At 34.1% G+C, this 22,445-nt stretch overlaps 1 protein-coding gene across 4 annotated transcripts in view; it reads right to left on the bottom strand.

The window, feature by feature from the left end:
• Positions 1–22,445, bottom strand: part of COL11A1 (collagen type XI alpha 1 chain) — a 209,939-nt gene that overhangs the window by 61,744 nt on the left and 125,750 nt on the right. For all 4 annotated transcript variants that reach the window (XM_029949164.1, XM_029949166.1, XM_029949163.1 and 1 more), the window contains 5 exons: positions 20,328–20,381; positions 15,266–15,319; positions 12,471–12,578; positions 11,993–12,082; positions 11,682–11,735 (listed from right to left, as the gene is read on the bottom strand). In XM_029949164.1, coding sequence (XP_029805024.1) covers positions 11,682–11,735; positions 11,993–12,082; positions 12,471–12,578; positions 15,266–15,319; positions 20,328–20,381 — 360 coding nt within the window. The remainder of the gene's footprint in view (positions 1–11,681; positions 11,736–11,992; positions 12,083–12,470; positions 12,579–15,265; positions 15,320–20,327; positions 20,382–22,445) is intronic.

The raw sequence follows: 22,445 nt of genomic DNA, 5'->3' as shown, positions 1-22,445 counted from the left end.
AAATCTGGCCATTTGTAGCAAAGTGGATGGACCTCAAGGGTGTCATGCTAAGTGAAATAAGTCAGGCAGAGAAGGACAGATACCATATGTTTGCACTCATAGGTCTAACAGGAGAAACCTAATGGAGGACCTTGGGAAGGGGAAGGGGGAAAGATATTTGGGGAGAGAGAGGGACACAAAACCTGAGAGACTATTGAATACTGAAAACAAACCGAGGGTTGAAGGGGAAGGGGGGAGGGGTAAAGAGGTGGTGGTCATGGAAGTGGGCACTTGTGGGGAAGAGCACTGGGTGTTATATGGAAACCAATTTGACAATAAACTATTAAAAAATAAAAAATAATAAAAAATTTAAAAAAGCTAACTATTCTTTCTTATGTACCAAACTCTCAACATTTTGGACTAATGCATCCCTTTGAGAATGTATTTATCCCTGATCTTTCCCCACCCCATATACTCATACACAGATACTCAGAATTTTTACTTTAGATTTTAGTATTGCCATGTGCAAATTATTTTCTTCTAATATATCACAGGTTTTCTGTCCCTCTAATACAATATGCCCGTTGTTACCTCTGAATGGTTGGTCACTCTCACCTTCTACCTTGGAATGTCTTTGGTCTTTTCCTGTACTATTAAAATTCTAGCCATTTTTTAGGCCCAGGATGACAACTATCTTTTCTAAAAGTTGTATTATTGTGAAAATTTAAAGCATGAAATGTCCTTCTAAATATTCCTTGTACAACTTACCATAGTATGATAGGCTTTCTATTATTATTTTCTGAAGAAATAAATGCAGCATTTGACATACTGAATTTTGTTCTGTAAATATCCCCATGATTTCTTCATCAATACTTCCAAATCAGAAAATATTTACTGTATGCATCAAATAATTATAAATAACAGCAATAAATATAAGAACATTATAATAGAATTAGAGATATGCACTGGTCTTTCCATAAAATACGTGAATATAATAGATAGGTTAAAAATTTAGGGTCTAGGGGTGCGTGGGTGGCTCAGTCAATTAACCATTTGACTTCAGCTCTCTGGTCATGATCTCACAGTACATGAGTTCCAGCATACATTGGCCCTCTGCTGTCATCACAGAGCCCACTTCAGATCCTCTGTCCTCCTCTCTCTCTGCCCCTCTCCCACTTGCTCTCTCTCTCTCTCTCTCTCTCTCTGTCTCTCACAAAATAAATTAAATGAAAGAAATTTCCCAAATTTTTGGGAAAAAGAGCATTAATGGAATGTATACATTCTTTTGAAAATGTGATATTACAATGAAAAGAAATCTGTATTTCCTTAACTGGATACATTATGCTAAAAAGCTATATGAAAATAACAATTAGCCTCTATTTAAGAAAAGAATGCTTATTAATTTTCTAGCGAAGTATGTTAAATATTTAAAATTAATGGAATAAAATTTTCATGCATATCAAATCAGGAAAAAATACTGATTTGAATCAATAATAATGTGTACAGTTTGTAGATATTATATGCTATTTTTTATGGCAAAGCTTAACTATTTTTAATTGCTCCCTTGGAGCATTCATAAGATTAAATTTCAGATTGCCATCTTGCTTGCAGAACCTGCATTAAAATGAACAATAAAAACATATTACTTTCCTGCAGTTAAAATATTGCTCATGATCTTGTCACAGATCATTAACTTTGAAACAGTAGATGAAAACAATAAGAAGAGATTTTTTGGATGTATATTTGTGCCCTAAAGTACAAATGTGATTTCTTTTTCCATTAGTTATTTAAAACATTCTGTAAGTCTAGATATTTCTAATAACAGCATTCTCTGCAATGATTTTGTTATCTACGTGCATAAATGAATAGTGAAAATCTCTGATAATACCTACCTATTAAGCAAATGATCTTACAAACTTGGATTTAAAAATATTCCCAGGCCAACTTTTAAAAGAATAAGCATTACAAATCGTCTAGTCCCAATTGAATCATTGGAGAAATCTCATTTAAAAAAATGTAAAACCAATATTTAAAAGAGAACCTATTTACACATTCCACAAAAACATAGTGAGAATCTACTTCCTTCTGAAATTGTCTGGGAATACAAAATGTATTATGGTAGGTATCAGCCCTTGAGAAAAGTTGCAAATGCATTTTTTTCCATAAAGGGTAGACATTTATAGTGATAGAAATTACTACATAGCTCTTTAAGTGGCTTAGGTAGGAGCAGAGGGCTTTATAGTTGTCAGATAAATAAAAATTTACATTTAAAACAAATACATTTAGTTTTAGATTTTTTTTTTTTTTTAGTTTTCATTTATTTTTGAGAGAGAGAGAGACAGAGACAGCGTGAGCAAGGGAGAGTCTGAAGACAGGCTCCCGGCTCTGAGCTAGCTCAACACAGAGCCCAATGCAGGGCTCAAACCCATGAACTGTGAGATCATGACTTGAGCTGAAGTTGGACGCTTAACTGACTGAGCCACCCAGGCTCCCCAACATTTGGTTTTAAACATAGATTCAATGGATGAATGATCAGTTCCACACAGGTAGGATTTTGGCTTATATTTTTCATTGACCTCCAGAATACAGCAGACCCTAAGCAAATAAGTGTGTCAACTGTATATGTGATCTTTTTCTCTTCCAGCAGTGGAGCCACTATCATTCCCCACTTGAGCAAACTGACCAAGCATTCAATGGCTCACATTTCCCACCAATACAATAAGGACAGAAATAGTTTGCTCCCAGGTTTTTGGGATGCTTAATGTGGTGATACCTCTAAAGTTCTTTGAGCAATGCCTTTCTTAAGTATGAATGCAACAGATCTTAGAGAACTGTCCATGGAGATCAATATATTTCAAAAATAGATATGCAATCTCAAATGACTGTAGAGGTGAAATTCTAATATTTAAGATTATACTGTTAAAAGAATGGTAGAGATTTTTCTACAGAATAATATCTTTAATCCTAATTTAAACTGTTAGTATACTCATGGTTTACTACGTCAATGGTGAATATTTAACACAGAGAAAGTACTTAAATGGAAACAACTCACAAAAAAAGAGTAAAAGCCATAGAAATATCATTTCCCACTTTGTGATTTACATAGCATTGGGCACACGGCAAATTAAAAGTTTTCCAAAGGCATTCAGTAGTTGTCTTTTGGTTTTATTGTTCTTTGCTGTGCAAAAGCAAAGGCAATAGAATATGTTGACTTGCATGAATTATAATGACCATATATCATAAAATGTTCTGTTATTTTAATACTAAATGTTAGTCACTGCAGGTCACGTGTTTTCAACTGAAAGGCAGGAAGGTAGCTGCTTGTAGAAGGGAGACACTTACATTTCTGACTCTAGTTACCTTTCTTTAACTCTACGTTAACCAATCCTCTTCTGCAGCCCTTTCCCCTAAACTTTACAGTGAAAATAAAACAACAAGTAATAGTATCAGTTTATGTTCTTGGAGCAAAGAGAACAGTGGTTATTTCTCTAACTCTTCAGACATAGGAGAATACCCAGATAAGTATTTCCTGTTATTTTCAGTGGGTGTTTCATATTCTGAGGAATGTTTGTAAAGTAAACCAATGTGGTAAACAGAGAAGTATCTCATCAGGATTCAAAAAAAAGGCGGCCCACTAGAGAGGAGTTTTATAAAAAGAGAAATGGAAGATCCAGGTTATGTGGTATATCTAAGGTCACACTGTTAAAAGAAGGGTAGAGATTTTTTCCACTCTTTTTGTATTTAAAGCATGAACACAAGTTTTTACAAACTAGTTATTCAAGTAGGAGAAAAAAAATTCTGCCCTTCCTTTTAAGACCAACTTGACCTTCATGGCAAAATGAGTTTGAGGAACTCCCAAAGTCCCCAGATTACATGTATTGTAGATCATACAAGCCAAAACTTCAGATAAAATATCAAGTATTACCAGAATTTAAAGCATAAATACTGAATGATTAAGTCAAAGTCTTGCAATACCTCAATATATGGCCATTAATCCCCACCATCTCTATCTTTTGCTGATGCCTGGTTGGATGACATAATAAACCTATTACTATAAACCTATTTATAAACCATAATAAACCTATAATTAAACATATTATTATAATAAGCCTGGATTTCAATAGAGAAAATGTGCTCTATCTCAATAAGTATATATGATGAATTTATTAGTAGGTATAATACTTTTAAGAATTTATGTTTTCTTTTAATTGAGGACTAGGTAAAAGCAACTGAAAAGAATGTTCTCTGGAGTAAGGTATGTAAAGAATATTAGAAAAAAAATAGGAATTATGATAGGAAAGACATGTAAACTTATAAGAAAGAGATGACAAGGAAAAATAATAGCATACATAGAGGAAAAGAGAGCCAGAATTATCAGGAGACAGTCATGAAATAGAAATCATAGGAAAGTAGGGATAGCACAATTTTGAAATATTGGACATCTACCTTTTAGAAGCTATAGATCTGGCCCTTCTCATGTACTTTCTCCACATTAACTAACTACTACCATTTTCAGGAGAAAAAATGTGATTGTAATTATATAAGGCTTTTACTAAATGCACTATTCTATTTTAATCTTATTTCTAGAGAAGTAAGTATTAGCCAGGAGGTAATTCCATATCAAAAAAAACATATACACAAGAGAGCTTGTTTAGGGAATACATTTTCTTTGATTTTATTTTGTGAAAATATAGGTGGTAGGTACAACCTGAGAATTTACTTGCATAATATATTTTTATATATTGTGTATTTACATAAATACAAAATGTTTACTCAAGATTATGTTCAACATGTGAGAAAAATTCTTCACTGACTCCCTTACTTGCTGTTCAGTCCTTGGTTGCTTTCTGCTTTGTGTGTGTGTATCAAGACACCCACTTAGTGAGTAAACCCCCTGAGATCAGAAAATATGCCTGTGCTTTGACTGAAATCTATTACCAGCTCTATGTACAACAGCATCTATACAGTGAGTGACTGGTTTTTGCCAAACTTTAGAACACCAAAATCACAGCACCCTGTTGGGATAATTTTGTTTATCTTAAGTGAGGGCACTAAAAACTGTTCCTTAATATATAATACTTCTGGTAACACAACCTTTAGAAAACTTGTTTTCCATAGATAAAACTGACTTTTATTTATAGCTACAATTAGAACATTGAAAGATCAATGTTACTTATATTTATTATGTTATTTTATCTACTTCATATCTGTCTTATTCAGTATACCATAAGCTATTTGCAGGAAACATCTATTCAATGAATCTATATAACTTTAGCTTAACAGACTATCTTGTATATTAAGATGTTTATTTATAGTTTTCCCATAAGAAAAGATGTGTAGCAGCTTACAAGGAAGACATAAAATATAAGGCAATAAAATAACAAGTAGACAAAAAGGAAACGAAATAGACAAAAAATAAATAAGCAAGTAATTTTTTATCGGCAAAAGATGGAACTAATATTAGTAATCTAAGAAGCATACTATAGACAAATGTCCTACTACCTTCAGTCCATTATCTACTGATAGGTTATGAAATCGATTTAATGGGTTCTGCCCAACACTTAAAAATTAATTACAATAAAATATTATAGATAATATTAAAGTATATCACATGTACTTTTTTGATAGAACTGAATTTGGAAAGTTCAAAGAATAGTCATAATGACCTTATTTGGTTTCAATTTTGACCTCATGATTTCTGTAAGTCAAAGCTGAAAGAAATCAGTTTCAAATTCATAAGTTAAAAGTGGGGGTGGGGGAGCTAGCTAACTGCTCAAGGAATTACTAAAGATTGCTCAAGGTTTCTAAAGCTAGAATTAGCAAGAGATTTCTTCTAAGGATATTCATAATGAGGGCCCTGCATCAAGTAATCTCCCATCTCCTCAAACAATTCTTTTTTTGATTTGTCTGATTTGATCAAATCAACTTTTGATTAATACAACTCTATATACATCATAATTCCTCTACGCATAAACCAATGACATCACAGCTAGACCTATCAAGAGTTCAGTAAGCCTACTTTGTAGGATTTCATGGCAATGTGACAAAGGCAGTCGGGACTGTATTTCTTTTTTTTTAATGTTTTATTTATTTTTGAGAGAGAGAGAGTGAGAAAGCGTGAGCAGGGGAGGGTCAGAGAGAGAGGGAGACACAGAATCTGAAGACAGACTCTAGGCTCTGAGCAAGCTGTCAGCACAGAGCATGATGCGGGTCCTGAACCTACAAACTGTGAGATCATGACCTGGGCCAAAGCCGGACACTCAACCGACTGAGCCACCCAGGCGCCCCTGGACTGTATTTCTGACTGAATGGATTATGAATAAAGAGACTGGATGTCAAAACATTTATAAATAAACATATGGACACATATATGGATAAATGACTATTATATATTATATTTCACTTTGTATGGATCAGAATACATAAAAATACAGTATATAAGGTACATAACTGTGACATGTACAAAGTTTAAAAATCTCACTGTGAACAAGAACTATTCATTGATAAAACCCCTACTTAAGGCTTTTAGTTTTAGTTCATCAATATCCTATGCAATGAGGGAATTTATTTCTCTAGTAATCCAGAAATACACAGCACACCTCGGCTCCTTGAAAATTGCATTCTAGGATTAAGAAGTGAAAGATTCAATGGTATACTGAAAACATCTATAGTCATTAAGTATTCAACCTGTACATCTGTTTAAGCAGTTTGATCTCACATTCATTCAATTAGTTATAAAGACTATACATAGGAATACTAAAGCCAGTTAGCTGTGATGTTAACTCCTTCAAGTCTCTTTCTTTGGACAAAATTATTCACAGCAGTATAGAAGGGTCAAGAGGACTTGGGAAAATGCAACTGGGAGAGAGGTAGAGAAGTAGAGAGAGAGAAGTAGAGAAAGAGAACACTTAAGCAGATGCTTGTTGAGTGTGAGGCATACATACTTACCTGGAAATGAGTCTGTCTGCAAAGTCTTTTTTGGCTTTTTGTCTCCAAAGGACCATGAATATGGGTAAATTGTTTACCTTCTCTAAACTTCTGATTTTTGCCTTTGAAAATGGAATTATGATATCTACTGAAGCACTAAGAATCAAATCAAATAAAGTTTATAAAGTTGCTAGCATTAAGGTTTGAAAGAATTAACACTGTTTTGAATCTTTACTTATATTTGAGAGAGAGACCGAGGGTGAGTGGGAGAGGGGCAGAGAGACAGAGAGATACAGAATCCAAAAAAGCTCTAGGCTCTGAGCTATCGGCACAGAGACCAAAGTGGGGCTCAAATTCACAAACCTCAAGGTCATGACCTGAGCTGAAATCAGATGCTCAACCGAGACATCCAGGAGCCCCAAGAATCAACACTTTTAACATTGCTTCATTGCCCTTTACTTCCTTTACCCTTCACATTCTTTATCTACCTTCTTTCCTGCAGAAAATTCATCACCTTAGTATTTTTTCTTTAATATGCATTACTTTACTGAAAAATCTCCATCCTTCTTTGTTCTTGTGAATTGCAGTCCTGCACTTACCATGACATGGTCAATATCTCAGAGGCAAAGTTAGTATGAGACTGACAAAACCTCACAACAATCTACCAATGAGTCAAGAGGTTCTATGGGTTACTTTTACTCCTTTACTCCTTATGACTTAGAATTTGGCTGTCTCTCCCCAAATGACAAGACATTCTCCTCTGATATTTTGATGCCACCCTTTGATCAACACTGCAAAATAAAACTTTTGATCTTTCTTGGTAAATTAGTCACCACTCCTGATTCCTTGTGTTTACCATCAATTGCAATGTTACAACATACAAAGTTTTGAACCACAACAAATAAGAATTAACATGAATAAATTTTCTGGCTAAAACATTATCTAGAAAATCAACAGTATTTTTCTGTTTATTTATTTATTTTTGAGAGTGGGGAGCAGAGAGAGAGGGAGAGAGAGAGAACCCCAAGCAGTCTCTGTGCTGTCAGTACAGAGTACGATGCAGGACTCAATCCCATGAACCGTGAGATTATCACCTGAGCCAAAATCAACAGTCAGGTGCTCAACCAGCTGAGCCACCCTGGCACCAAATAGTTTTTCTCTTAATCTTTTCATCTGGGAAAAAAAAAACTTTCCCAATCAAATTTCACATGCAAAAACTTGCTTTAGATGGCATAACCCAAGGCTTGGTTAAAACCCGTTATGAACTAGAAGTCATCATCACAAACCTCTTTACTACATTTTACAGCAATTAAGTAATAGCATAAAGAACTAATAAATATGAATGATCTCTTTAGAGGTTCCTCTTGCATCAACTTTGAGGAAGAATTTTCATTGGATAATGTGTACAGAATTGGATATGTGAATTTATTATAAGAAAAGGTGTTAACCCAAAATAACTGAACTCACAGTGAGCATCTGTGGAGCATTTTTATTAGTAAAGTATAGAGCCTTCTAAAATCTCTTATGACTGTTGAGAGGCTTTGGGTTTCCACGTGAAAGTGTTTTGTCTTTGTTTGTTGTTGATCCTGACCAGGTAAAATTGTTCCGGGAATGGAAGGCAACACTAAGCTGTCATTCCCACAAGGACACAAGCTTGAGGTCATCACTCAGCTTTCATCTTTCCTTACTGACCACATCCACTCTTAAGTAATAAATCCTTCTCTTCTGCCATCCCAGTGTTTGTGACATCTGCGTTGTCCTTCGACTTCCCACTGGCCTTGTCACTGGCTCACTCATATTATGACATTGATCACAGCTTTTACGCTCATCAAGTCTTTCCCATTTATGTTATATATTACATACAATGGTATTTTCCCTAAAATTTATTTTTTTAGTCCAAAAGACTGTATTTTTTTACTCCCCTTGCTCCAAAAACTTTAAAACTTCAAATTACTTCAACTTACCACTTTAGAACTTCAATAATCATATGCCATATTATATATCTGCTCTAGCTTTAAATTATGCAAATACAGAGCAGAATACCTGGATTCTAGCAAGGATTTATCAAATTTTAGTCCTTCCTCTCAAGGTACTCCCTTTAATAAGATTGAATTTCCCCTAACACCTTTTTTTCCCCTCACTCTTAAGTGATCTTGCAATCTTTCGCACTCTATGAAGCCAAGTTCAAGGGCCAACTTCTGCACGACCTTTTTTGCTGCTTTCTCTTCTCTTCCTCCCACCCTTGCAGGATTAACATTTATTGTTTGTATGCTATTAGGCATCTAATCATTGACTGTCTTACAGCGCTGTTTAGAGTTTGGAGTGTTTCTTTTCAAAATGATTTACCTTAATTAAGGTCACTTAAAGGGATATGTTCTATGGGACTGAATTGTATATAGGAAAGGACATAGTAATTGCCAAATAAATGGTGTTAAGGCCGACTAAATATTAGATTTTTATATCATATTTAATATATAATTACATATGCAGTCAAGTAATTGTTGACTAACATTGTTAAAGTATATCTCCTGTGTATACTATGCAAATACAAATACAAATACGTGGATATTAACTTTTCCAAACACCTGGATAGCATTATTTGATTGGGCCCTAAAAATACCCTTAAACAATTTAATCTTTATAATCATGACTTGGGTTTCACAGATATAATAACTTGATCTTAAATACATGTGTACGTGTGTGTATATATATATATATATATGTAAAACATATATATATATATGCCTAAAATAAAATCAGCTTAAAATATGAAATTCTGATTAAATGATTACATGGTGCTGAACATTTTGAAGATTCTATGCTTGAAAACTTTTCTCATATTCAACTGTTGTTCCTGCTAGTGCTACCAGCACTTACTTATGAGACTGTTTTAAATGTTCTACATATTTTTGTGCATATAGAAGGTTAAATATAGTTATTGAAATAGTTATTTTTCTTTTTAAAAAATCTTTATGGTATGTCCATAGCTACCTTTATCACTGTAATTATCACTGCCCTTATCAATGCCATTTATGTGATCTGCAGCTTAAATATGTTAATCAATTGGCCAAAGCTTATAGTGCCATGTTCTTAGTATTAGTTATGCTATATACAATTGACTCTAATATCAGGCTTTCTGATAACTCAAATCAGTAAATATGGAATGGTTACTGTCTCTCAGGCACCGTGCTGTGAACATACTAAAATACAGAAACTCACATTATATTGAGACAACCGATTATATTCAATGTGATTTCTGAAACACAAACTATAACAAAGAGCACTAAGGGTAAAGAAATGTCATCAATAAATGAAATGGAGGTAAAGGGTCTACAGACAATATAGAGATTTAACATTCAAGCTTGATCTTTATAGATGAGTAGAATTTTTGTCAAGTAGAAAAGGGAAAATGCGGTCTTCTGGAAGAAGGGGAAAAGTAAATAGTATTCTCTCTGCAAAGTATACAAGATCATGGTATTTTGAGCAGCAAGAAGTTCAGTGCATTAAATTGGGTAAATTAGATGTAGTCAAGAAGGCAAATAAAATAGGCTATCGTAATTGGGACCAAGCCATGAGGAGGACTTGTTGGTCATAATTAGGAGTCTGTTTCTGAAGGTGACATGGGACCATGAGATGCATCAAAGGAGAGGAATGGCATAGTTATGGGTGTGTACTGGTAATTCTAGAATCAACAGGCAAAACTGAAGAGGCTAAGGGGACGGAGTCAAGGCCATGAGTTAAGACACTATTAAGCAAGGAGAGACAGGAAACAGTCTGAACAAAGATGGTAGCAGTGGAAATAAAGAAAGGGGACACCTTAAAGAAACATTTTGGAGGGGGCACTAATATGCCTTTAACATTTTGTATGAAGAAACTGAGAGAGGATTTAAATCCACATCCAGGGGTGCCTGGGTGGCTTTGTCGGTTAAGCGTCCGACTTCGGCTCAGGTCATGATCTCACGGTTCGTGGGTTCGAGCCTCACGTCAGGCTCTGTGCTGACCGCTAGCTCAGAGCCTGGAGCCTGTCTTCAGATCCTGTGACTCCTTCTCTCTCTGACCCTCCCCTGTTCACGTTGTCTCTCTCTCTCTCTCTCTCTCTCTCTCAAAAAATAAATAAAAACATTTAAAAAAATAAAATAAAATAAATTAAATCCACGTCCAGAATGGTGAGATAAAATAGAGAATGAGATGAGGCCACTAAAATTGGCAGTATGGCTACTACTGGTAACTTTTCTAAGAACAGCTAAAAACAAAGGTGAATTCATGGGAGAAAATGAAGACTGTATTCAATTGCTTTCAGAGGGATTGATCTGTATCTCCAAAAAGAAAAGGTGAAGTAAAAATCTGATATTTTCTCATTTGCCAGTTATTTCATAAGGTTACATTAACTAAATAAAGCAATCTGGATAATACCTAAATGGATATATGCCTTTCATGCTTAGGAGAATTTTTGAAAAGCATTGACAAAATTCAAGTCTCATCAAGTACTCACAATAAGACAAATTATGATTTATTTCCTTGGGCATTTATGAAGCAAGTTAGGTCCTTTTACCTCCTGACAGCAGCAGTGGAGTAAATATTTCCAATCGTCTAAACTCTTCTGTGTCTGTACTCATTAGTGCATGCAATTAGTAGAAACCAGGCATTGACTGATTTGATTGGCATGTGTTTATTTTCTCTCCCACACACTGTGGGATCACAGCATGAGAGTAATGAAAGAAGAGCTATAATTTGCAACCAAGGGTAGAATGGCTATTTATTATAATCATACTTACAACTGGCCCTGGTGGACCCTGGGGACCTTCCCCTCCTTTCAGTCCAGGTGCACCCTGGGAAATGAGAATAAGAACAAAGAAAATGAATCTGTGTGAACTGAATATAAATAGGGGAGGTATGATTGCTAAAATTAAGATGTTCAGAAGTGTTTTTAGACACAAATACATATTACTATATATATTATGATAATCAATGCTTATGCTTACATATTTCCCCTTCATTAATCATGAATCTTTATTTAGTCAAGTCCTGAGAAAAATGTTTCTAATAGCAGTCTCATTCACATGCTTTATCTCTGTGCTGATTATACCTGAGCTCCAGGAAGACCTCTTTCACCTGGGAAACCACGTAGTCCTGCTGGTCCGTCTTTCCCTGAGATACCTTGAGGACCTGGGTCACCCTAAAGAATATAGTACACATCAGTCATGGAGAGTAATTTCTACATGTTTCTATGAGCAAAATTGTTATTACATCTAAACTGTAAGTAAAGCCTAAATGTCATTCAATAATGAGAATATTGTATGGAATGCCACATACATTATAATGAACTAATCTTATTTAAGTATATACATACATGTATGGCTTTATGGTAATTGAAGCTAAATGTTCTTATATTATTGTTCAGTCATGTCTTGAAATACAATAACTAAATATTTTACTGGTATATCTTTTTGATCCATTATAACACTGTGCTAACAAGTTAGAGACTCTATGGACAAGTGATGAGAAGCTACAGTGGAAAATAAACAGATGTTTTTAGTCAAAAAAATTCCTTGAGCATATCATACCTTTGCACCTTCTTTTCCTGCAGCACCAGGAAGACCTTGCTCACCAGGAGGGCCAGGAGGGCCAGGATGTCCTCGTTCACCTATTGGACCAGTCTCGCCAGTTGGTCCCTAAATTGGAAAGCAAAACCTCATAGGATTGTACTTTTGTTTTTTGTAAGGACAACACAAATCCCAAATAAGTATTACTCCCTTTTACAATAGCTTATCATTCTCATTTATTTTCATAACATACTACAAAACATATAAAAGCAGTGTGGATCTGGAAGGAGTCTGAAAAGAGTACACCTTGTCCTTGGTAAGGGTATGAGTATACAAGGCCACACATAGGTAAACTCAAAAAGCTATTTTCTTTGTTTAATATCAGAATTGCTTCAGAGTGAGGCCAGTCTAGGTGTTGTTAAAAATTGTGGTTTTTAGCTACAGTTTCATCCCATTCCCACTTTTTATATAAGATGTCAAATGAGTTTAGAGGTCAGAAAGGCATTGGTACCACATGGGTAGCTACTCAATGAATCAGTGCTTGGTCCCCTGGAACCCAAACAACTAAAGTAGTTCTCCTTGGAATTCCCATGACTGGAGACCTCCCTAGAGTTCATCTATATTCATTTGACAAAGTCTAGGGAACGTAGCAGGGAGATCCTGAAGGCTGTGAGTTTGGGCTGGCAGTTCCTCCCGGCCAAAAGCTATAACAAATAGCCCGCTGCCTTAAATTGCTGCAGAGTGCCAAAGTGAAAAATATCAGGTCATTTATGTGTCCCTTGAGTGGTGCTGTTTTGTGGTGCTAAAGTTTAATGAGCTTTCAAGTGTAAATAGAGAATGGTGACCAGTTGCTCTCTATCTCCACTTAGAATGAAGCAAAATGAAGGATTTAAGTTAAAGACATATAAAGAGAAAGTTTCCAGATGCTGAGGTTGTTAAATGGTGGCATGTGTTGTTGAAGTAGTTTATGCATTATCATTCCCTGTTATTTTTCTAAAAATGCAACAGATTCTTAGCCTCTGGTCTTGAATACAGAACATATCTGCCTCAAATATGAGTGTAAATTTCTAGGTTTAAATTCTTTTATTATGTATTGCTTAAAGTCCTCAATTTATCATTAATGTGCAAACATTTCCCCACAAAGAAACAGTTAATGAATATCTGATCACTGGAATTTCAATAGTAAGCAATGTAAAATTGATCCTAACTTAATGGCTATCACCATCGAGACAAAAATGAGCAATATGACTACAAAAATGGAATGAATATTAAATATTGGATTCAATATTGTTCTTAGTAAATCACTCCCTTTCCCTAATATAAAAAGTAAGCTATTGAAATAGGAATTCGGATTTTCTCTCTTGAAGGAACTAATGATGAAAATTAACTCAATGAAATGCATCCTTAACAAAACACCTGATACTTTTATGCCTTGAAGTAATGAGAAACAGAAAAAGACAACAAAGGTCTCAGAAGCTACATGTCTACATTAGCCAGAGATGAATTTTCAAAAGGTGTAAGGTCCAGAAATATTCTGGTTAGCCCCTTGATGTCTATACTCTATTTGGATTCTAATTTTATTTATTTAATGTAAAAGGAATAATTCTTTTAAGTTACAGTTTTTCACAGAAAATTGCCATGAAGCTGCTTGCAATAAAAAAATACATTTTGAAGGTAGCTATTTATTGACGGAGTATTTTTTTAAATTAAACCTGATAAGCAGTTAGGAGTTCATCAGCACACACAAAAAAGTATGTACAGAAAAATCATGCACACTTACATTTTCTTTATAAAAGAACAAACAGCATTTCCCTTGGTTCGGGATTCATCTTTGGAATAAAATGATTAACTAATCCAAGAAGTCTTCGTTTTTGCTTCTGTCACACATATTCTTAGAAAGACGATGTAGTTTTTTGTTTCTTTAGTTGTATGTGTATTTGGATGTGCATGTTTGTGTGTGAGTATATGTGTGTGTGGATGTATGAAGTGCTAACAATGAATTATAAGCTGAGAAAAAGTCACTTAATGCAATTAATTAATTAAAACACTTATTCAACTGCTCTTGCTCTTTTGCTATGATTTGCCATTAGCAGGGGTAAAATTCCAGCTGAGTAAACTAAATATGTTTTGTCCATTCAATACCGCTTTGTCAGAATAAATATTTTCTAATCCCACAAATTATTCCATGATTCAGTATACTACATCAATCATGGGGACTCTTTCTGCCACTTATGTTGGAAAAGCTATTCATCTTAGTCATTATTTAGACATATTCAAAGATTACAAACTAATATTTTATCGTTGATGGAAATCATTAAAAAGATAAAATATTAAAAAACATAATATATGACAAATATTACAGTTTTAGGGGAAAATGCTGTGCTCAAAGCTTTATTTTTCTAATACATTACACATCTAAATCTGATTTATACTCAGAAGTCTGTAGTCATTTTGTAATTTAGAATTCCAGGACAAGACGATGGTTGGCCTTTCTAGTAAAGCATTTTGATAATGTTAGTAGGTAGTACTATGGTCAGGCTTTGATATTAACTTCATTGTGAATTTTCTGACTGAATTTTCATTATTTGTTTCATTCCCTTTTATGTAGGTATCCAACTGAAAAAATTACTTCAGCTAAGCAAAGTTTGCTAAAATTTACTTGAGATAGGCCAGTGGCATGCATTTCAATCTGATATAAAATATAAAGTACTTCATTTTGAATCATAGTAAAATGGGCAGATTTTATACAGCATAGAAAAGATTAAAATATAAACAGGAAAATCAATTTATTAGAGAAATAAAGTAAAGGGACATACCTGTGGTCCAACGACACCTCCTGGTCCTGGAGGGCCAGTCTTGCCTTGAAATCCCTAAGGAGAGAACGCATAATCTTAGACGTCCTAAAAACATAGGTTCAAATTTTAAGGTAACTCACATTGAAAAAAAGTCACTTTTTGGTTAAAAATACTCATTTGTAAATGCTTAAATATAAATTATATTATAGTCTTAAAACTCAAAATTGACCACCCTCACTGTTCCGCATTATAGTCCAATGATTACTTTCATACTCTTAAAAAAGAAAATAAGAAAATTGGATGAAGATGAAGGAAAAACGTGTTCTAAGCCCTGCTCCACCTGGTCAAACAGAGTGAGAATTTTAACATAGCAATGTTTATGGATGAAATGAATGATGATTTAGACATTCTTTTTTAAATGTTTATTTATTTATTTAGAAGGATTGAGTGGGGAAGGGGCAGAGAGAGAGGGAGAGAGAAAATCCCATGCAGGTTCAGGGCCTGAGTTGGGGTTACATCCCACAAACTGTGAGATCATGACCTGAGCAGAAATCCAGAGTCAGATGCCTAACCCACTGAGCCACCCAGACGCTTCTTGGCATTCTTGAAACAGTCCATTAGCCCTGTATACAGAGATAAATCTATGGTCTGTCATATTAATGCAGTTCTCTTTCCTGCATTCCAATGTAAAATAAGACAAGAATAGGATCAAAACAAAAAATACAAAAATAAAATAAAATAGAATGTAGAGTACATTTATAAAAAATATTTTGCATGATTAGTAAACATGTTAGCATTCTATCGGTCTTCATTCTTAAAACCTCCCAAAATACAGTTACAACTGTACCTTATAAATAATGCAGCCATTAAGATAAAATCTGGTAGATGTAAGCAGCATGTAGTCACTAAACAAAGCCTTTGAGCATATATTTTGGTGTCTATATTTCTCCAGACTCATGGGTTATTCATCCTGTATGACTGTTTTATGATTAGCAAATTTCTTTCTCATGTAAGTTAACTTACATTTAACAGTTGGAGAAGTAGCTTCAAAATATGGGGAGAAAAACCTTCAGAAGAACTGAATTAAAGCAAATAGTGTTTGTAAAAGTATTCGTGATAACATGAGAGTAAAAATAATATAACAGGAAAGACCAGGAACTGGTAGCCCTGCGTTTGTATCACAGGTAACTGATTAAATTATTCATAATAACAAAATTTTATAAATAGGAAAAGGGAAAAGAAACTGTATTTGTAATTACTTGCCATAATAGGGAAAGAAAATAGGTCCCTTCTGTATTTTAAATCCAATAATTCTTTTTTAAATTTTTAAAATTTTATGTATGTATGTATTATTTGTTTTTGAGAGAGAAAAGGAGACAGAGAGAGTGGGAACAGGAGAGGGTAGAGTGAGAGAAAAAGAGAGACTCTCAAGCAAGCTCCATTTCCACCATGGGGCTCTACATGGGGCTCAATCTGATGACTATGAGATCATGACCTGAGCAGAAATCAAGAGTTTGACACTTAACAGACTGAGCCACCCAGGTGCTCCTAAATCCATTAATTCCTAAGACCAACAGGGTTTGTCTTGAGGTACCACTATAAATAGCAAGACAAATTAATATAAGAATAATATATTGTATAATTTAGTATTTTATAAACAAATAGCAACTTGATTGCTTAATTTTAACTTTTTGTCAAGCTACTGGTTTGGAAATTCACACACATATACACATGTATATACACATATCAGCACACCTATACATATGTGTGTTATGATGCGAATGTGTATATTTATATTTCTTTCCCATTGAGAGATGACAGCTCGCAAACTGTTCCTCTTAACGATTTGTTCACAGGGTTTATCCCCACACTCTACCTCCTCCTAGATTATCTCAGTAACCCCCATGAACACTTGTTGCCTGTCTGTTGACCACTCTTCTGCGACAAACTCTTTCTCAACCTCTAATCCATGTCAAGCCCTAAGACTCTCTCATACGTGGACATTTCTGATTGGACCTCACAGGCTCTCCTCAACTTTAAATTCACAACATGGAACTCACTAAGAATACTCTCCTTTGATTTTCCTCCTGTGCTCTCTCATTACTATCAGACAGACTAGACTTCCCAGGCTTCCCTTCAGTCCTCAGACTCTGTCATTCATCCTACTGTGTCATTTCAGAACTTCTCTCAACTGCAGCTTCTTTCTTGTGGAGGAGACCTGTTTTTATTCAAACTCTAGTCACCTGTTATTGACCACTGCAGTTTTTCAGGTCAGGTTCACACACTTGTCCACTTTGGCTAGTCATCATATTGCTAAAACGAATCTACTCAACTCATTATTAAGCAAGTGCCTTGGCAACATCCATTACCAACTTCCCTACGGTCTGGATCTAGGCTGTCACTCTAGTTACCACCTTGCTTTGAAAATATGTTTGAAATTTTAGCCATGCTGATTTTCTAACCTTTCCCTGAATAGCCAAATACCACATATTGACACAGCCCATTCCCTCTGTCTAGATTACCTTTTTCCCAATTTCTGATCACTAAGTTTGACATGAAGAGTAAATGCAGTTTTGAATTTGAAAAAAAATATTGTCTTACAAGGTATTATTTTTCTTAGTAACTGAAAGCAAGAACAGTAGCCCCCAAAAATGATTGTAATAAATAATAAATGGTAAAAATCAATTGATTAAAAATCAATGCTTAATTGGGGAAAGTCTGTAAAAAATGTGAAAAGGGAAAGAGATGTTAGCACATCTGAGTGAGTGACGGATTTGGGAGGAGATGATAATTTATAATATCATAATTTATATATCTTCTCAATTACAACATTCTGAGTGTTTACAAATATCTAATTTATAATATCATAATTTATATATCTGCTCAATTACAACATTCAGAGTGTTTACAAATATCTAATAAATGTGACACAAATAAACCATGTAGAAGAAAATTTTAGAGTTCAAAATGGAATGTGCCTGTTCAATATTGTCATCTAATAAGACTTCACTTGCCATTTAATTTTAGAATTACAAGTTAAATTATGTTTTTCAAAGTTCCTGAAAACTGAGATCAGTTTGCTACATTGCATTTGCAGTAAGACACAAGAAAAATGTATCAGAATAGAAGATTCTGATAATCTGTGAGAGACTAAGTTAATTTTAGGATCACTGTAGGATTTGGCAGTGTGTTTCTGAGATAAATTTAGGTTGTTTCAGTATAATAGAAATGATTTCTGATTATTGCCAGTGGCCTTAAAAAGCTTTGAATTATAAAACATCGGATGAAACTTCAAGTTTTTCTTACTCGAGATAAATATCAAATATAACAAAAGAATTTCTTCTTCAAAATAAGGTGACACATATATAACAAAATACAGCTGCTCTAGATTCAAAGGCAATCCTCTGAATCACAGTCAGCACATAACAGGTGAGAAAAAAAGGTTCCTGACTACAGCATGATTCACTATTGCTCTTAAAAGTGGATTTGAAACCAGGAATACAATTTTCCATAAATAATTCTAAACTTTGTCTACGAGAAACTACTAGATGAGAACATCCATCTTAGAATCACTACTTAATATGCTATTTGTCCTCTTTGTTTAAATTTAACTGTTATATATAATATAGTTCCTTTGCATAGAAACAGAGATCTTGATTAAATTAAAGACAGAAGGAATTTTACAATGGCCACTCTCTAGGTATCCTTCCCTAAAAGACATTTTGAAAACATTCTAGAGTTACTCCCATGAAGCTACATAATGACTTCGTTAAAAATTACTCACTTCAAGATTGGAGAATATATTTGCAAATCTGAGTATAGATTCTTCATTAAAAGGTTTATTTTATGCTCCTCCCGCAGATGTAATTCCCCGGAGGAAACCCAAACAATTTTACTCTTTGGTCTCACTAAATCATACTTGATTCAGCTTTTGAAATCCAAGACTTTGAAGTTTACAATCCAACTAAAATTAAGAAGTTGTTACACTAAGAATCATCACTTGGTGAGCAAAACTGGAATTGAGTTGCTGCTGATAGATTGTTTATCCTACGCAGAAAATCATCCTGTTTTCAGATTTGTTTCTGTGTGTGCACTCAATACAACTCTAAATATGTCTTCATGCTGGCTGCATGCCCTAAAATGACTTTGAATCACACTGTCAAAGCTGGTCTGTGCTGTGATTTCCTTAAGAAATCTGGAAAAAATTAATCAATGGTGCAATGCAAGCATTGATTCCAAGGCAATGTGCTAAACTATAACTTCTGATTATACTAACATCCCCCTGGAAAAGGCAGACACATCATTTTATAACAGTGGCAGAATAAACAAACAAACCCACTAGGCGCTTCGGACTGTACTTAAGGTGTCAGGTTCCCCCTGCCCAAATCACTGTTATTCACAAAAGTCGTTCAGACAATGTATTTAATGTTATATTCCTCATATTTTTAAAATAAAATTCAGATACATTTTTTCATTTACATTTTCCTACTTGAGGCAAGAGGATGCATTTGACATAGTTTCAACCTAATTATAGCCTTATGGTTCCAATATCAGAAAATATTTCATCCCTTTATTCTGGGCAGAAGAATGTATTATTTGAATGGTTTAGTGCAATGAGTTTCCTTTAGGGAATGGAAGGGTGATACGGTTGAATGGAATATATCTATAAACAACTACTTCTGTGAAAAGGTCAAGGTTGAAAACCTTGTAGAAGTGTCCAAAAGATAATAGGGTCTTCTCCAGCAGCTCATCCCCAAAGTGCTATTATTGACAATAAGGACAATCAAATCAAGTAACACTCCCATATCCTTAAGTATATTCATTTGTAGTTGGATATAATTTTGAATAAATGTAATATTTATTATATTATATTTATATATAATATAGTATAATATAATAATTATTATAATCATATATTTGTAATATATTTATATTATATTAATTATATATAATACATTCAGTAAAATTAATTTCTCCTTTGCCCTTAACCTAGTAAAGGAGCTGTTAATGATAAAGTAGCTTTCTGTGAGATGATGAGGTGTCAGAGATTGAAAATTTCAATCAAAAGAATGAGGTCACTTACAGTCTCCCCACGTTGCCCAGGGTGTCCTGGCAGGCCATCCTTCCCAGGTGGTCCCTGAAATCAGAAGTATTAAATAGCACATGTCACAAATATTTACTGAATTGTTTTACAGTTTAAATGTAGTATATTAGACAATTTTCTCATTTTTCATTAGATATCATATTTTGATATTCTGTTGCTTTTATATGCACTAATATGTGTATATGTTTCTTTGTGGGTAATTCTACCTGTAACTGTGTCCAAGAGAAAATTGTGTAACTTTATTATGAACGTTTTACATTTAAATGATTTCATTTGCATCTATATTTTTAAAAAACACATTCATGTAGATTTGGGTTTTTTTCATTTTTACAAAAAGGTTAATTCTTCAGTACTTGACAAAAAATCATTTTTTCCCTCTTTTTGGTGCTCTGTTTCTAATTCAATTTCCTGTGCACCAAGATTTGGATAACAGAAAGATAGTGTCCTCTAGTGGTGGTCTGAGCTTCTAACTGATAAGAATGAAAAGAAACACAAACATCTAACAAATTACACTTTGTCTCTAAATTGCTTCAAGTAAAGGAAATAAGGTAAGGTTTGCTCAATTTTAGATGTCATCAGGGCCAAATTTTCCCAGTGGCTTTCTTAAATATCCTCCTGGACACATCATGTTTATTAAGCACTGGACAGCCAATCTACCCTATTATCACTTTCTCTAAAGGATGCTGTCTGTGTCATGACGGAAGAAGTAAATGAAGCAGTTAACTAAGAACTTAAAGTAAACAATTCTGTGTGGTTCCTGTGTTTTAGATACTTAGTAGAAATAGATTGCATCTTCAGTCTGCATTATGGGTCATTCGCCCTACTCAGAAACCATTAAGTATCAGGGTCAGATTTCAAAACAGGCTTAATAGGTAGATGCAGAATATTCTCAACCTCTGGAGAAATGAAGAGAAATGATCATTTTAATAACTTTTTAGATGGTAACAGATATACCTCTCACAGTATGTTAATCATTTAATCTATCTTAAAAATGGATTATTTACAAAACTTTATTTTCAAATTATCAATTATTTTTAATACTGAGTGAGAAAAAACGTTTTTGTTTCAAAATAAGATTCTTCCCACTGATAGCTTTATTTCGCTGGAGGAAGACTTTTTTCTGCACTGGCTGCCGCACCTCAGGAGAAGAGGCTTCTGGACAGTTCCCAGTACCAGCTCTGCTCCCCGATTTCCTTTTTATTGACACACCGGTTGCCATGTGAATTAACAGCTCTAGTTAATGACTGTTATTATGACATTTCTCAAGATTATTATGTGCTCGGTGATGTGCTCGTGCTTTCCAGGACCACCTGAGTGATTCTAGTGTCATCATCCCCCCGAAAAGACCAAAACTTTTCTAACCAAGGCCCCAAAACAGTATTGGCCATCATTTCACCATTTCTTCTTTCAAAGCCCTATATTACATACCTATCTCTTAGGCACTAGGTGTACAGTAATCTAAGATTTAGCTCTACCCTCTGCTTAAATCACAGAAATAAGTAGTTAATTGTTAGTAGACTTCATGGAGGTTCAGTATTTCAAAACGGTAAAGAAAGATATGGAAACCAATTTGACAATAAACTATTAAAATATAAATAAATAAAATAAAATCCTGTCAGAAAACAGGAAAAAAAAAGCCATAGACTGGGTATGTTCATAAAACATTAAAAAACTATTGTATACTCATGTCTTAAAAAAATCTTCATATGATCCATTTTTATATATTTGTATAGTAGATAAATAATAAAGTCATTAATATTAATAAAAACAGTAAATAAAGGCAAATTTTGGGCTTTATTATCATTTTGATACATATAAGAGTAAATGTACTTTTAACTGGGGGCAGTAGTAAAAGTGTTAAATAAAAACACAGGAGAGGGTGACCACTAAAGGATGATAAATATGAGTCAGGTTCCCCCATCACCATACTAAAATGCCTCTCAAATGATGTTTTGCCAACAGCACAAGCCATTTACATGTTTTCTTAAAAATCTGTAAATATAAAAGTTTAATATCTCATATTTGCTAATTTGAGATGTATAGATTTTACTTTTATTGCAAAATATTATAACCCTTTAAAACTGTTAAATTTGATCT

The sequence above is a fragment of the Suricata suricatta genome, chromosome 8 (assembly GCF_006229205.1).
Source record: "Suricata suricatta isolate VVHF042 chromosome 8, meerkat_22Aug2017_6uvM2_HiC, whole genome shotgun sequence".
Lineage (NCBI taxonomy): Eukaryota > Metazoa > Chordata > Mammalia > Carnivora > Herpestidae > Suricata > Suricata suricatta.
The sequence above is the reverse complement of the archived record's forward strand: the minus strand, read 5'-3'. Positions and strand labels throughout refer to the sequence as shown.